This window comes from Antennarius striatus, chromosome 9 (genome assembly GCF_040054535.1).
Source record: "Antennarius striatus isolate MH-2024 chromosome 9, ASM4005453v1, whole genome shotgun sequence".
NCBI lineage: Eukaryota > Metazoa > Chordata > Actinopteri > Lophiiformes > Antennariidae > Antennarius > Antennarius striatus.
The window spans coordinates 8,444,953-8,462,440 of record NC_090784.1 but is presented as its reverse complement, the minus strand read 5'-3'; the positions used below and the strand labels follow the sequence as shown (position 1 = coordinate 8,462,440).

The window sequence follows — 17,488 nt, the reverse complement described above, 5'->3', positions numbered from 1 at the left end:
ATATATATATATATATATATATATATATATATATGTATATATATTCTGAAGTTCATATGGGGCGGCACGGTGGCGCAGTGGGTAACCCTGTCGCTGCACAGTAAGGCAGTTACGGGTTCAAGTCCCGCTCTCTGTAGAGTTTGTATGTTCTCCCCATGTCCGTGTGGGTTCCCTCCGGGTTCTCCGGCTTCCTCCCACCTCCAAAAACACGAGCTTCAGGTTAATTGGCCATTCCAAATTGCCCGTAGGAGTGAGTGAGTGAGTGAGTGTGTGTGTTTTTGAATGTCTCTGTGTAACTCCGTGGTGCACTGGCATTTCGCCCGGAGTTTCCCCTGCCTCACGCCTTATGCCAGTTGGGATAGGTTCCAGCTCCCTGTGACCCGCGCAAGTGAATGAAGTGGGTAGGAAAATGAATGAATGAAGTTCACATGTGAAATAATTTTCGATTTGTTTCTCTGGAAACAAAAAAAGGATTGTTTTAAGTAAGTTTCAAAAACATGTGCGTGTTATGTACAGTTCTAAATCATTACTGTAGGTGTAATATTATGTGACCATGAGTAGCAGTCAGCTATTTAATCTTTCACAGGATTCAGTGAATAAAAATTACATAGTAATTTGTTTACTGTACATAATTGACCACTTAGAACCATTCTTCTTAAAGTCTGAAAAGCAGGACACACAAGATAAGGCAAATCATTCCGCAGCGGGGATCAGAGGAAGTAAAACAGGGAGACGTTTCTGTCAGTGAAAGAGTTATTTTGGTGCTTTTGTACCGAGGAGAAGATGGCTAACTGGTGGTCTGTCAAAATAAATCCGTGCCCCGCTCTATCAGCTCCCTGTCACACTCTCTTTAGATACATACAATACTTAGCAGTCATCACCAAAGAGCACCTTTCCTTTTGACTGACACTGACACAATGTCAGCCTCTCTACCTTGGACTACAGATGACAATTCTCGGAGACAACAGAGCTCGTGGCTCAGTGATTGATTGGAGTGTCTTTCGGGTAATTATAATCAATGCCCAGCAGGATTGTTTGAACCTGGTGTGTATTCCCATTCATGAAGGGCATACATAACATGATCTTCAAGTCTGAGAGGTTGTTTTTTTTTCACATTTCCTTGTTTTGGCTGACCCGATGTTTTAAATCAATTAAAAACAAGACTTACAGTGGTACCTCTACTTTCGAGTTACAAAAGGTAAAAAAATACAGTATGGGATGCTACTCGCAGCTCCCAAAGGTTCCTGAATGCAATATTCTTATAGCTGCTCTGCCATTGGCTATTACCTAGCATCCTGGCATCCCATTGGCTAAGAGGGACCTCTGTATGTATGCAGCATCCTCGCCATTCGGCCCTCGACCCATGACGTGTTCTGATAGTTTTACACAAATATAATAACTTTTAGAGTATTTACTTGGGACCTGTCATGATCCTGTTTATTTAATGTTTTATTTGCTTCCCTATGTTTCATGTCTTGTCTTCCTGTTTTATTTTATAATCACTTACCCCTGTCTCTGTCCAGGTTCCTGTCTGCCCTGCCCCCTTCCCGTCTGCGTGCACCTGATCCCTGATTGTGTTTCCCACACCTGTCTCCTATTACCCCCATCGGTCCTGCATATATTCCCCCTTTGTCTCTTGTGTCTTTGTGTCTTGTCCCGTTGCCAGTTCGTTGTAGTTAATAGCTCACGTTCCAGTCTTGTTTCATCGCTCTTGTTTTTGTGTTTGAACTTTGTTTGTTTTTTGACCTTGCCTTTTTTTCCTGCCGCCTTGGATACCTCTGCTTGGATTGACTGCCTTACCTGTGTACCAAACCCTGCCTGGAATAAACTCTGTTTTCTGATTGTACCGCTCAGTGTCAAGCACTTGAGTCCTGCTTACTTGCGCTACGTTCACGACAGGACCCCAAGAAAGTGATGGAGAAAAGAGGAAAAGAAAAGACGGAGAAAAGTTTTTTTGTCCTTGGAAACAAAGCAAGAAATAAGAGAAAAGCAGGAAAAGGGGATGCGTTTGGTTGATCTCGCCAAAGAATATGGCCGAAATGCATCTACAATCGCCACGTTCTTACAACAAAAGGAAGTTTAAGGAGTTCAAGGCATTGTGTGGGTGCTTGGAGAAGTTCAAAAGGACGACTGGAATTCACTCTGTTTTTCGGCATGGTGAGGCAAGAGCGCATGAATCAAAGAGGGCAAAAAACAATGAGGACAGCATTTAAAAGGTAAATGACCATCATTTTTATTCTTTACTCTACTTTTTGTTTTTTACATTATGCATAACTCATTGTGTAATAATCTAATTGTAACATGTATTTGTTACATGTTTTGATGCATTTTTATGCTTATAAAACATTTATGTCTGAATTTGGGAGGGCTTGGAATGGATTAGGGCATTTGCATGGAAAACGCGTCTCTACTTCTGAAATTTTCTACTTACAAAATTTCATCCAGAACCAATTAATTTCGTAAGTAGAGGTACCACTGTACAAATTGTCTGAAAACTTTTTCCGTTGTGTGCAATGTGAAATATGTAACGGGGAGTTCCATGCCAATCTGAATTGACTTCATTCAGTCAGATCCACACAAATATTTAAATACAGCACACAATGATCAACAAAAATGTATGCCAGATTCTTCTCTTCTCTCCCTTAACTTTGCAACACTTGCTGCTGAACTTCATGTGCCACTTATGTAAAATATTACACAGTCATGCTTGATGATACATATCAAGCCTTTAAGTCATTTTTGCACACTTTCAGATCTCACCAGGCAGACTTCTTGTTATTCTGAGGATCAAGACAAAATCCTGAGGCAGTACAGCCTTGTCTTACCAGGTCCCTGTGCTTCTTTGGAATAAATGTAAGATAGACAATGCAGCAGTGATCTATAAAGCTACAATCGAAATTTATTAGACTGTCGGTGTGTGTCCTTTTTTTCTCATTAAATATACAGAGGTTCAATCACTGTAAGAAGTAAAAAAATCACTTAAATAAGGAGAACTTTTTTTTTTTTACTGGACAAAAATATTTTATTGGATCTCATGGTTATTGCTAATAAAATGTAATTGCATTTTTCCAACCTATAATTTTTTTGCTGAAACCCTTTTCATCAAAGTGAAAAAGATGTCTCTTTGCAGTACTTAACTTATTTTTTTATATTTTCGCCACAGCATCTGTTAGATGGATGGCGATGAAGGTTGTTGTTGTTTTTTTTAAAATACGTATCGCATTAATTTTTAAAGTCAATATTGACTTTGGTCAGATTGTCAAAGCAATGAATCAATCAACTTTTATTTATAAAGTGCTTAATTATATGTACAGACATTTCAAAGTGGTTTATAAGTAGAGAAACCCAGCAGAACCCTCCAGAACAAGCATAACTGACTGCGACGGGGAAAAACTCCCTCATTGAGGAAGGAACTCCGGGCAGGACCCAAACTCTGGGGGGGCGGCCATCCAGAGTCTGAGCCTTGACCGGTTGGGTGAAAAAGAAATACAATGGTGATAAGAACAGGGTAATGGAAAGAGGTAGGGAAAGAGAGTGCCAGATAGGCCAGATAGTCATTGTCTGGAGTTTAGACTTCGGAGTTTTGATCTGAAGTGGGGATGGGAATTTCAGGCTGCATTCACTAGCTACTGGGTTGTTGTCTTCTATATTTGTTCCCCATCATCTAGTTAGCTACATCAAAAACACTATAAATAAATCAAATAACGAAATGCACAAAATAGAAATAACCATAGCTGATCAATAAAAAGTTAATTTATGCACAGATTTGATTAAAATTATGCTTCACTTTCTTTGTATATTATCTCTGTGTGGCTCTGCGGTGCACTGGTGTCACTCCCGGAGTGTACCCAGCCTCACGCCCTAAGCCAGCTGGGATAGGCTCCAGCTCCCCATGACCTGCGACAGCGTATAAAGTGGCAACTCAAGATGGATGGGTCGATGGATTATCTACAACATTAGGATAATGATGCCCGTTTGAGTTTTTCTGCATTCTGTTGTTCTTGATGCTCGCATGGCTAATGGGCTATTTCTCTCTCCACCTATGACTGCTGCAATTGCTGAAATAGTTCTCTTAACTAATTAAAACACATCTGAGATGTATCGTTTAATAGGAGAGTGTCAGGTCTGGCCATTCTAAGCGGAGAGAAGAAACATGCACACAGTCTAGGATTTCAGGGATTTGGTAAACTGATACACAAAAAGGTTTGTGCATGTAAACACTCCTGCAAACCTGGGAGAAAGTACATATTTTAGTGTTATTACTTAAAAGAACTTTTATGTATAATCCCATTGAGTCAGGTCTAGATTTGTAAAGGCACTTTGAGTCCATAAAGGCTGTCGAAACAGTGCTTGCAATGTTGGGCCTCACAATTAAACCTTATTGTAGTGTAACTTATCAAAACTGATGTCAAATTTAAAAACATAATAATTGTCACCCCTGTGTCCTCCTTTAACCCACACCACTGCAGTCTAACTGCACTACCAGCACTCAAATTGCAGGGCTGATATATTCTGACTTGTCTGAATGAGGGCTGCTTTGCTCGCAGGAAAACAAAACAAACCTTCTGTGAAGACTTTGTCAATACAATACAACTCACAGTATGTACCCAGGCATGCATAAAATCCTGATGTTACAACAAATCTTCTAAAGTAATGACAGAACACGCATCAAATAAAATAAAAGCATGTCCTGGGAGCTTAGCTCACCATATGGTTGGAGGTTCAGATCCCTCAATATCCAGATAATCTGACTTCTCTTCCATCTGGAATTCAGTAAAGACCAGAGAGATGGTATCCCCTGGATCTGCCAGAATGGTCCACTTGCACTCTCCACTGCTCCCCAGACCTCCAGCACCACCACCAGCACCAGGGGAGTCACTGCTGGGGAAATCAAAGCTGGAAATGATCCCGCTGGAGCCCCTCAGAGTGCCACCACACGTGTCTTCCGCTGTCAGTAAAGAAAGCAGATATAGTTTTTGGGTTATTTCAGACCAAATACTCAAGGTTCAACAAAGGAACTTCGAAAAAGTAGAGGCTTGAAACACCTGTACTTTTCCATCAAAATGAACACTAACCAGTGTTGAAGCACATGCTAATGCTAAAGAATGAAATCTACTTTTTGCATATTGGCAAGTTGTCATTTTAAGAAGCTACAACTAATAACAGTACCATTACGACATTGGTAACCAGTCAGTCAGTCATCTTCAGATTACCACTGCTGTATCCGCCACAGCGGGTCACAGGGAGCCGGAGCCTATCTCGGCAGCACAGGGAGTGAGGCGGGGGACACTCCGAGCATGACGCCAGTGCACCGCGGAGCCACACACAGACATACAACCATGCACACACACACTCATTCCTACGGGCAATTTGGAACGGCCAATCAACCTGAAGCGCATGCTTTTGGAGGTGGGAGGAACCCGGAGAGAACCCACGCAGACACGGGGAGAGCATGCGAACTCCGCGCAGAGCGGGACTCGAAACCGGGTCCGCCATGTTGTGAGGCGGCAGCGCTAACCACTGCGCCACCATGCCGACATTGGTAACCAAATGAAATGAAAGATTGAAATGTACTCTAATTTTGTCACAGTTCCATTCTTTGTCTTTTTGTGCTCTGTCTGTCTTTGCACCATGATGTCTTATTTCTCCATCCAACAATGAGTAATTCCTCATTATGTTCTCTGTGCCCCCTCATGTTTCAGGAAACAAGCAAACGTTGGTAAACAGAGCTTATAATGATGTGAAAATGCATTTTTTTTCCAGGGACATGCCAATTGAACGGTAATGAACTCTACCGTACAGGCTTGCTCTCTTTCACTCAAAGTCCACGCCCCCCCATCTCTCTGTCACTCTTTAGTCCTGTCCTTCGGGCCCTCTCTGATCTCACCATCCCCCCTCTATCCATTTTTTTCTCCCTAAAGAATTCTAATGATGGCAGGGCTTTCACAGTTTTCACATCATTTAAGACTAATATGTGATACTCAGCTGAAACCTTTGATTGCTCGCTACTCCACTAAGGGCTGTCAAAGCTGCCAGCCATAGAACACTCCTGTATGCTGCATTACACATTTGGTCAAGGAACAGGCAATTGGATGTATGAAATTCAAAAGAAGATAAAGAATAAAGGGGAGAGCAGGGCTGCTCATTAGAGAGTCCCATGTCCTTTGACACATTTGTTGAAGCATAGCATTTGATCAAAGTCTTTATTAGAAGGGCGGAGATGGCAGTGATACCATCTGACATAAATGATGATTTTATGTGTGTGTGTGTGTGTGTGTGTGTGTGTGTATGTGTATATACATTTGTTTAATACCTACAGCTTTGTAACGACAAAAGCACAGAGTCATAATGTTTTTCTGGTTTAAATCTTCACACTATCCACCATATAACACTTATCCTGAGTGACTTTTAGATCGTCTCAAGGCATTTAAGATGGCAACAAGTACAGAGTAGATTTGCAGAGTAATTGGATTGAGGCTGGCATTAAAGTAACATTAAAAGTGTTGTGGGTCTCACCAAAGGAGCCATCACACTTTGTAAGCTCGATGACAGACAGAAGAGCAGTGTAAAGTGTACATATGGTCAAGGCAAAGAGAGAAAGGGGGAATGTCGAGCAAAAGGAGAGGAAGTTGAACAAGACAAATAAGGGGAAAGTGGAGGAAAGAAGTGGAAAATGATTCAGGAGAGAGAACAAAGAAATGAACGAGAGGAAGTGTGGGGTTTTGGAAGAGACAACGTGTCAGAGGAGAGATAAAAGGAATAGGCGATGAGAACTATATAAAATGTTAGAAATATTTCTTACAATAGAATTCAGTTAGTGGGTCAATGTTGGCAGTCATATAATATTTTCAAATAATAATTTCGAATACAGAAAGAGGGCTTCCAATGGTTATCCCCTGGTGATCCCATCAAGAACTTCTCCTTTCGGCTTTTCCCCTCAGGGGTCACCACAGCAAATCAGTTGCCTCCATGTTTGGTCTTCCTCTATGCCTCCTGCCAGGCGGTTCAAAACTCAGCATCCTTCTACCAGTATATTCACTATCTCTCCTCTGGACATGTCCAAACCATCTCAGTCTGGCCTCTCTGACTTTATCTCCAAAACCTCTAACATGTGCTGTCCCTCTGATGTACTCATTCCTGATCCTATCCTTCCTGGTCACTCCCAGAGAGAACCTCAGCATCTTCATCTCTGCTACCTCTAGCTCTGTCTCCTGTCTTTTCTTCAGTGACACTGTCTCTAGACCAAACAACATCTCTGGTCTCACCACAGTTTTGTACACCTTTCCTTTCATTTTAGCTGAAACTCTTCTATCACACATCACACCTGACACTTTTCTCTACCCGTTCCATCCTGCCTGTACACACTTCTTCACCTCTTTTCCACACCCTCCATTGCTCTGGACTGTTGACCCTAAGTACTTCAAATCCTCCACCTTCTTGATCTCTTCTCCCTGTAACCTCACTCTTCCACTTGGGTCCCTCTTATTCACACACATGTACTGTCTTACTGCAGCTAACCTTCATCCCTCTCCTTTCCAGGACAAACCTCCACCTCTCTAGCGTCTCCTCCACCTGGTCCCTGCTCTCACTACAGATCACTATGTCATCTGCAAACATCATAGTCCATGAAGATTCCTGTCTAACCTCATTTGCTATGATGATGGACAGGCTGACAGACAAGAAGGGGCTCAGAGCTGATCCCTGATGCAGTCCCACCTCCACCTTGAACTCCTCTGTCACACCTATAGCACACCTCACCACTGTCTTACAGTCCTCATACATGTCCTGCACCACTCTAAGCACTATCATAATTAATTCGACTTCAATTTAAAATCATGTTCAAGTAAAAGAATAAAACTTGTCGATGCAGATATTTGAAAGTATATGGTCTATTGTCTCATGTTGATTGTATATAGGCATTAACTTTACATTCTTACAGTCAGTTTTTTTCCTTAATGTATATTTATGGGCTGGAGAGAAACACACCATGCTTTGTCTGCTGTGGCAGCAACAAATTAAAAGTGTTTTTCCTGCCAGAATGACATTGGTTCTGTGTTTGTTTGTTTTTCAAATAAAGTGTGAATTTAATAAACTCAGTTTGAATTGGTATCCAAGACAAGCATCAAAACATTCTTATTGAAGCTCTGTTAACACAAAAAATTTAGAGGTTTTAACACCAAAGAGTTTGTTTCCATTAACATAGATGATTGTAGAAAGAAAAAAAAATCTAATATCACACATGACAGTCATTTAATAGATTCTAAAACTGAGAAATCTAAATCTATTATCTAAACTATTTTTTGTCATAAAAGGACTATGGACCTGAAAAACAAAAACTATTATTATTTTACTGAGCTTCAACTGAGGAACAGTATCCATTCATTCACTTTCCTGACTGCTTCATCCACTTGTGCAGGTCACGGGGAGCTGGAGCCTACACCAGCTGGCATAGGGCGTGAGGCGGGGCAAACTCCGGGTGCAACACCAGTGCACCGTAGAGCTACACAAAGACATACAAACACACGCACACACACTCACTCCTACGGGCTATTTGGAACGGCCAATTAACCTGAAGCGCATGTTTTTGGAGGTCGGAGGAAGCCGGAGAACCCGGAGAGAACCCACGCAGACAAGGGGAGAACATGCAAACTCCACACAGACTAGAAACCGGACCCGCCTTGTTGTACGGCGACAGCGCTACCCGCTGCGCCACCGTGCCGCCCAGCTACAGTATTATATAAGCTAATTTACAATGGGCAAGGAAAAAAGTCAAGTATGAAAATAAAAAAAATAAATCCCAAGGTCTTTTCTCTAAACATGGCGTCAAACAAACCCCATGGTGCTCTTTGTTTCAGAATCTGCAAGTGAATTGTATATTAACGTCAACATTTTCATATTGTAAAATTCAAAAGGAGTTTATATCTGAATGTTATCCAGCTGCAGGTAAGGCCTGGGGGCATAGGGATCTTGATATATGAATCAATCAAATATCCACACAGCAGTAAGTGCTGTAGATAAGGGAGTATCAAGTTGGGCCTTGAGGTGAGAGCACACAAGGAGAAGAAACAGTGGGCTGTCATCCAACACTGTTTATGTTCTGGGGTTTGACTGGAAGGCAAAGAGGACATGTTGCTGCTGCTGTGGCAATGATTCCATCAAAATTATATGAGAAAAAAGCTTCTCGCACATATCATTAAAAAAACATAATTTTATCATTGTTCAGCGGAATAAAAAAATTCTAAAAAGGCTTGTTTCCTTTTTCTATATTGGCCTTCATGATAACAGACATGCTCTCAGTGGGCCAGCGACCAACTCCCAACTTAGATGATGGAGGAAATTTAGCAGCATGTGCCAAAGTGTACAGCAGGTCAATTTTCCAATGTAAATACAAAGAAACCCTCAGGTAAAATAAAAACTAGTGTAGTGGATGATAATCACCTCAACTAAAACTTCATAATATGTGTACAGTTGTAGTCATTTAAACTACATAAGAATACTGATTAGATGGTTGCGAACCATTTCTTCTTAAAAAAAAATCCTATGACAGGGTTTTTTTGAGAAGCATCCATGCATGGTCCTATTTTTTAAATCAGGAAAGCTGATGTCTGAGGCTCAAATATACACCTAAGCCTAAGAATTTGAATTATGTGATTTGGATTATACCTTACATGTTCCATATATTCTCATGCGATGTTTCAATGGAACACATGGCAATATTTAAGATGCAGTTTGCCAAAGTGGTTTAGTGACATAAAAGAGGCACTGAATGCTGGGCAATATGTTTCTTTGCAAATCATTAGAGCATGCTCAGGATTTTAAAATGAAGGAGGATTTGTCTCCTTTAAAAATGGTGGCAGTGTGTAAAAAAAAAAAGATGGTGGTGAGGATTAGGACTACTTGAGCTGAGCTCATTTACATCCCAGCATCAGGAATCTAATGCTACTTGAGGAGGGATTAATCCTCTCCTCCCTTGACTTTGATCAGATACACACCACTTGTCTTTCTACTTAGAAATATTCACCCCCAAGGAAAAAAGGGAAGTGATGCATGTTTAATTTTCGATGTTACCCCAGGTTTTTTCTTTGTAATCCTCCTTGTGTTAATGTAAAGGCACTGACTACATTTGCAGTCAGTCTCTCATTGCTCAGCTGCAAGTCGCGTTAAAACTTTGATATAGTTGATGAATAGTAATTGTGTTATATGACTTGCAGGGAGTCAAGTCATGTAACACCATGCATACTGCTGGGAGGCTGTTTAATTATTGTGGCCATCTCTCACTGTAATTTCAGATTCTAAATAAATTATGAGAGATGGTAGATTTAGTGAGCGACATTGCACCACAGCACTGATAACAATGCTCCAGATTAAAGTCATGGAATATGTAACGATGAACATGGTATTATGATGAAATTAGTTACTTTTGAATATGGAAGCTAACCCTGGTAATCCATTCAAAAAATATTTCAATGATTTGTCATAATTATAATTACGGCTTTTAAGTAAGGAGTTTTGGTGGGTATGGAGTTGCTTTCATTCTGGTTCTTCTGTGTAAAAAACAAAATACCACCCACTTAAACCGAAAGATCTTACCACAGGCAAATCAAATTTTCATGTTTGTATTCTCAATTTGTGTGCTTGTGCGAGTTGAAAAGGCCTTTTCGAGAGATCTATGTGCTTAGTCCAGTCACAACGTCAGATAAGGAAATGTTTTATAAAGTAAGGCTTGCCCGTGAGGTTGATCTCAGCATAAATGACAGCGTATCAATAAACCAAGCCCTTATGTTATTAAGCTGTCCCTGTTGGCTGAGACAATTTAGACAGATCAAATGACAATGGACCCTTGGGATGAGAAGTAAATTATATAAAAAGAAAGCATTAATTCTCCAATTTATTTATTTCATTTACTTCTTCATATATATTTTATATATTCTCTACGCCTATCTACTTTCCCAGTGTCATCTCAGATTAGACAGCAAAGCAGGACAAACTTATTTTGTATCGACTTGAATGGTACTCAGTAGAATGTACAGAATATTCCCCAGATGAAAAAGAATTCTGCATGTCTGCTTAACTTGACCGAGCCTTCCCATTTCTTCCACACAGTTTTGTGAAAATTGGTTTACTAGTTTTCATGTAATTGGATAAAATGGAAATTTAAATGGGATCGTTTCTGGGAGACACAGTTGGCAGATGTAATAATGTAAATGAGATGACACCTTGAATTTAAACTAACTAAATTACATGGTGACTACATAATTATTCAGGATGTTCTGTAACAATAGCACTTCAAAAATTCAGCTTTTCTCCATGATAGAGATAAATAAGCATAATGGTGGTAAGATATTTCTTTAAATGGCAAACTTAGAATAAAAGGAAATACATTAGGTCTATTTATCCCAACTGACTTCCACACTGTACCTCCAGGGTAAACTGCTATGAACACACTTAGTTAAATGGAAGCTGACAACTCTGTCCAGCAAATATAGTTGGATCTGATAATTCCATGGTTTAGTAATGGTGTTAAAATTTAGTCAATTTTGGGTTCTGCAGCTTCATTGTCATGCTTTATGTATAACATATTTATTGGAAATCTGGCTTCCTGACATTTTAACTTTTTTTTTTTCCTCGTATGCCCTCCATGCTTCTGTGAATGGAGAAAATACATATGTGACAAAAACGATAGACTTCAGAAGTTTACATTGGCTGAACAGGAAAAAATGGGAGAAAGATAAAAGAGAGAGTATCAAAAGGAGGTAACGGTTGAAAGACTGAGGTTATGGAAGACAGTGAGGTGAGGAGTAGACTGAGGAGAGATTATGTGTTGCTGTGTGTTCAGTGTGAAACAATTGGTGATGAGCAAAAAGGGCAGGATCTCTGAGGAAAAGTGATCAAAGGACCATCTGCCCAAATGCAGGAGCTGGACCGGATTGAGACAGGAAAGAGAGAGCAAAAGAGTGAGAAAGATAGAGAGAAAGAGAGAGGGAGAGACTCACTCAAGCCATGCCCAAGAGTGTCTGAAAGGGAGTGATGTTTCTGGCCAGTGGCAAAAGAGGCTAACACCAGCCTTAAATATAAAGAAAAAGTCCATCCCTGGCTTTTGTTCGCTCAAAGCCACCTAAAACTTATGCTGAATCACTTTCTTCTTGCTGTTTCTTGCACGGTAGGAGTTGACAAGTGCATTTTTATCTCTACTGGTTTTGGGAAGGCTTTGGACTGTATGTAATGATACTTGGTTCTGTTACTATTTCCCCTTGAACCTGGTCAAAGCATCACTCTTTACAGACGGTAGGCAACAGCGTGGTGTGCTTGTTTCACTGACAGATTACATTGCATACACCATCTTTAACTACCAACCAGCTCTGCACAGGCCGATGCAAATTGAAAGTAATCTCACTCTTTACCAGCACAGTACTTTTCTACATACCTAGTGAGTTGTTTGCCTCTGAGCGATGGTGTTTATGCAAGGAACAGTGTCATCAACAGGAGGACACAGACATAAATAAATGAAATCAACCAGCTTACAAAATAAGCCATCATTATGTTACACTTCAATGTAGTTCAGGTACATAAATACACATGTACCATATCTATTTGAGCTCAAGTCATGGGTAACAGTGTTTTTTTAGTCAACTAAAACAAATCTGAGTAAAGAATGACGAAGAAACAATTATGAGGCTTTGACAGTTGACAGGAAAGAAAATTTCCCCTCCAGCAATGCAGACTTTCGAAAGTTTTAGAAGTATTTTTCATACTATGAACTGATCTTGGCTTCTGCTGCATGATCCTACAGTCTCTGTCAATGATTTTTTTCAGCACATACTATTTGGATTATTTACAGTTTTTTTCAGTCGCTAACAAGCGTTTGTCCAAACAGCAGTCACGTTTTCAAAACTCTAAACACAATTAGCACAGCATCAGTCTTTTGTGGCCATACCATTCACACATTTCATGTTGTTTTCACTCAATATGCAGTCAGTGAACATATTTCCACAATGCTTTCATTTTCTTAACAGACAATCTATACCTCCCAACAAAATTATGGATTGCTTTTTATTATTTTCGAATGTTAACACACAACATCCCACAATAGCAACAACAATATTCAAAATCTTAGTTACAGTATAAAAACCTCTGCTTCTGCAATGATATCAGATCAAAAACAATATCACAGCTGATAAACAAGCAATTGAATATCTTTTTATTTTATTTTATTTTTTGAAATTTTATATACTCAATTAATCCTGAAAGGGAAATTAGTGGCACACTCTAGTCTTAGTAATTCACACGTGCATATATTAGTGTGTACAGGTTCTGAACACACACTCACACACACAGGGGTCCTGTACGCATGCGGGGGGGGGGTAGGGTAGAGTGGTGGGTAGCCCCTTTATGGTCCGCCCAAATGAGCAACTTGTAAGGGTGACTGTGCCTTGCTCAAGGGCGTGCGAGCAGTGCTCCGGAGGTGAGCTGACACCTCCCACTGTCAGCTCACACTCCGGGTATTTTTGGGTGGGAGGGGGAATCGAGCCGCCAATCTTGGAACATTGGATGACCTGCTCTACCACTGAGTCACTGCCCCCCCCCCCATTGACACACAGCTGATCATTACCAAGGGTGGATCCGGCACACCAAGTGGTTCTATCCCAGATGCATCGCCTTGGATAATATCAGAGATCGTAGAGATTAGAGACAGTAATTTTGTGGTTTTTTTACGTAAACCACACACACACACACACACACACACATACACACACACTTTTTTCCGGACTTTTTGCTGTTGTTTTTTTTGTTCAGAATGCTGTTCTATCATATTGTAAACAGTATTTTTACTGTACCTCCTGTAATAAACTGTAAAGGAAAAAAACTGATTTGCTCTTTACTGGAATGATTTGAATGTGAACGTTGCACGTGGACATAAAGTTCACAACTAAGACATTTTGTGAACATTTTGCAGGCAAATATCATTAAAACTGAAACATAAAAGTCCATGGAATTTTTCAAATGTCAACGATACCTAGTATTTTGAGACCTGGCGTACTTTGATTGACTACATGTACCTTATGAAGTGAAAACAAGCATTATTGTTTGACACAGTAATTTCATTTTGAGTCGAATATTTAGTGTTTTGGTAAAGTGTGTGTACAGAAAAAGATGTATTCTATTTTGAAATGAAGAGTTAGTGTTTATTTAACAAAATGTCTTTTTGAGAAGAAAATTAACCATTTGGTAAATTGTGCACTCTAGATGTGAGTCTGTGCTAAGAGTTTTGAAAATGTGACTGATGTTTGGACAAACGCTTGTTAGCGACTGAAAAAAACTGTAAGTAGCTTGAAATGCATGCATTTGGCACAAATGCATGTCAAGTGTGTGTGTTATTTGATTGTTTGCATGAACGTCCTGTAATATTTCTTCTTCTAATGAGAATTTTCTCCAGTGGAGTGCATTTGCATTTACATGTAAAAAGATTAAATGTCCAAAGAATCCATTTTATTTTTAGGTCGCTTGTCCTTAAGTGGACAGAAAATGTAATTTTGTTATCATTTAATCTTTTTTTCTTTATGCAACATTTTTATATCAGCTGCATTTTCAAAGGTTTCAGATCCAACTGATTATGTGGCCTTTTCATGGCAGAGACTGGGGCTGTGTTCTCTTGGTTGGATTTGTGCTGAGATTTTAAGGTTGCATTTTGTTTTTAATGCACACCACTTCTATATAAAAAGTGCACACCACCACTTAATGCACACCACTTTCATAACTAGATATAGTTCATTTAACCAGGTACTGCTACACATCTAGTCTGTAAAAACAGTCTTAACATAGCCATAGTACGTAAATTAGTAGAAGCAAAAAGCTGAACAACAACAACAAATGTAATTCAGCAATATCAACAACAACAACAAATGTAATTCAGCAATATCAACAACAACAACAAATCGGATACTACAACATATTCCTATTATGTTAATATACAGCCAAAAAAAGATGTAAATATCTTATTGATTTAGAGCTCCTGCTTACAGAAATAATTTCTAAATAATAAGCTACATAATTTCTCTACAGGAATAAATATTCAATTAAGTTTATGAGCAACACAGGCTCTAATCATCTTCTTCAACATGGTTACATTCATCCCATCCCTTCAGAATTCAAGTAAAAGATGTTTTTAACTGTAGTCATCAAGCTGCCAATCATTGAAATGCAATTTACTTTTAGGATTCATGTTGCGAGCAGTATCGATTCATTGCCTCGTGAGGCCTAGGATGAAACATCTGTGAATGCACATTGAAAATGCAAGTACTGTGTGCTGGGTCGGTACACTTTGTTATGAAACAAAAGTTCAGTTGATGTTACATTCAACTGACGAGTGAAGAAATCAAGAAACAAATCAAAGATACCACCAGTCTCACGAGGCCATATGGTGGGTATCTGGTTTAGAAATAGTGGTTGTTGCTAAAAACCCTCACAGTGTTACAAACAGATAGAAACTGGATACCAGTATAAGAACAATTCACTGACGTTTGCAAAACCATTCAGCAAAAAATCTGCATTACAAATGAAAAAAGCAACAGACGGCAGGATATAATAAAAGTTATCTCGATGTCTATCACAAAAAATAGTGCTTCTCAAGTAAATACCTCTTTCAGTTGTAAATGAAGTAATTTAAAACTTCTTTAATCAAGTTGCTTCCATTGATGTCATTACTAGATAATACTCAATATCCTATGAATAAGAAAGAGCAAATATAGTACGAGAATATAGAATATACTGTATACATATGTATAGTTTTATGGACACATTTTAATGTCAAATTTTGTGTAAAACTCTTTATGGGCAAAATTCCAAAAAATGAGCGACTAGTCCTTAGGCATACTCACCTCTGCAGATTGGTACTGGGAAGTCCCACACTGATACACTGGCTGCATTGGTCACACAAGTGAGCAGTGAATGTCCATCTAGGACATAGCCGGTGATGCACCGGTAGCGGATCTTGTCACCCACGTTGAACTGAGTTCCATTCAGGATGCCTTTGGGTGGAATACCAGGGTTTCCACATGAGCTGCTTCTCAACTCTGGAAAATGGAATGAGAAAACAGTTTTGTGAAGTATAACAATATGCTGTTTTGTCATTTACTTTAACTGCAGTTTTTTTAAAAAAGCCAGCTAAATTTAATTTTCAAAGTTTTGACAACCTGAAATATTTTCTTAATAAATTTGACATCATAGTCTAGTAAGTTTGATACCAGTGTAAAGGTCTTCATACACTGTTGAGTTCTTTCTGGGTTCTCCACGTTCCTCCCACTCCCCAAATCATGCAATTCAGGTGAATTGATCAGTTCTAAATTGGCCGTAGGTGTGAATGTGTGCATGTGTGCGTTGGTGGTAGTTTGTCTTTCATGTGGCTCCACAATGCACCAGCAATGCGTCCTGAGTCTACCTCGCCCCTCACCCTTAGTCATTTGAGATAGGCTCCAGCAACCCGTGTAACCCACAAAGCAGAAGAAGCAGCAAAACAATTGGTGAATGGATGGATGGATGTTGCCCATGAGGAGATGGATGACAAGTCTGACAAGCTCTTTTCTCTGTGTCACAATGGGTTGAAGGACAGTTAGACTGCAGAAACAACTGAGTATAATTTCTATGCTATTTTATTATGGATTTATTGATGAAAACATTGTGAAAATTTGCCAATGCAGCAAGAGACCTCAAAAACCTTCACTACAAAAAAGATGACAAATCTCTTTTTGTGAATACTGGACTCATGATATGATTTATACATTGACAGTGTTCTCCTGGTCTGAGTCATAAAATTAGCTACCTAGCATAGACAGTTACACTCTAAACCATGCTTCTCCCTAAGTGGTGAAAAAAAAATGCAGTTCCTTCATTGTCCTACTAAAAACAACATCTGTGGATTATCTTGAGAAACGGGGTCATGATTTCAGTAACATAAAAATCAGGCAAAAGTGTCCTCTTTTTTCAATTTTACTACAGGGGGAAGTCAATTTAAAAAAGGAAAAATAGGTTATTAATTTTGGAATTAACTGTAACTGTTAAAGGAATGGGTCAAACTAATAATATTCAAATTAATTTAAGTGTGAAAAATATCAGAAAAAAACAAAAACATGTCCTCTCTATAAAGTCAGAGACTTCTGACTTTTTAATGAGTACCTATTGCCCTATGCATTGAAATGGTTCAAAAGATAGTTCAACATGAATACCAGACTGCGGTTCAACTGCTGAAAGCCACTGCTGCCTCACAAGAAGACGGTGCTGGAGATGGCACCGTTTCTATCTGGAGCTTAAGGGTTCTTAATATGTCTGCATGGGTTCCTTCTGGGTTCTCCGGCTTCCTCCCCCATAGCTGTGAGTGTGATTGGCTGTTTGCCCAATCCCCAACTGTTGACATGAAATCCTTGAGCAAGTAACAGGAAAAAAAAATTTAATCTTACTTGTTGTTTTTCATTTGTGTTTGTGTATAATTGTTTTT

The 17,488-nt window shown here is 39.4% G+C and overlaps 1 protein-coding gene across 1 annotated transcript in view; it reads right to left on the bottom strand.

The window, feature by feature from the left end:
- Positions 1–17,488, bottom strand: part of LOC137601298 (CUB and sushi domain-containing protein 3-like) — a 237,255-nt gene that overhangs the window by 177,816 nt on the left and 41,951 nt on the right. The window contains exons 4-5 of the mRNA XM_068323436.1: positions 15,876–16,070; positions 4,708–4,948 (exon numbers count right to left, since the gene is read on the bottom strand). Coding sequence (XP_068179537.1) covers positions 4,708–4,948; positions 15,876–16,070 — 436 coding nt within the window. The remainder of the gene's footprint in view (positions 1–4,707; positions 4,949–15,875; positions 16,071–17,488) is intronic.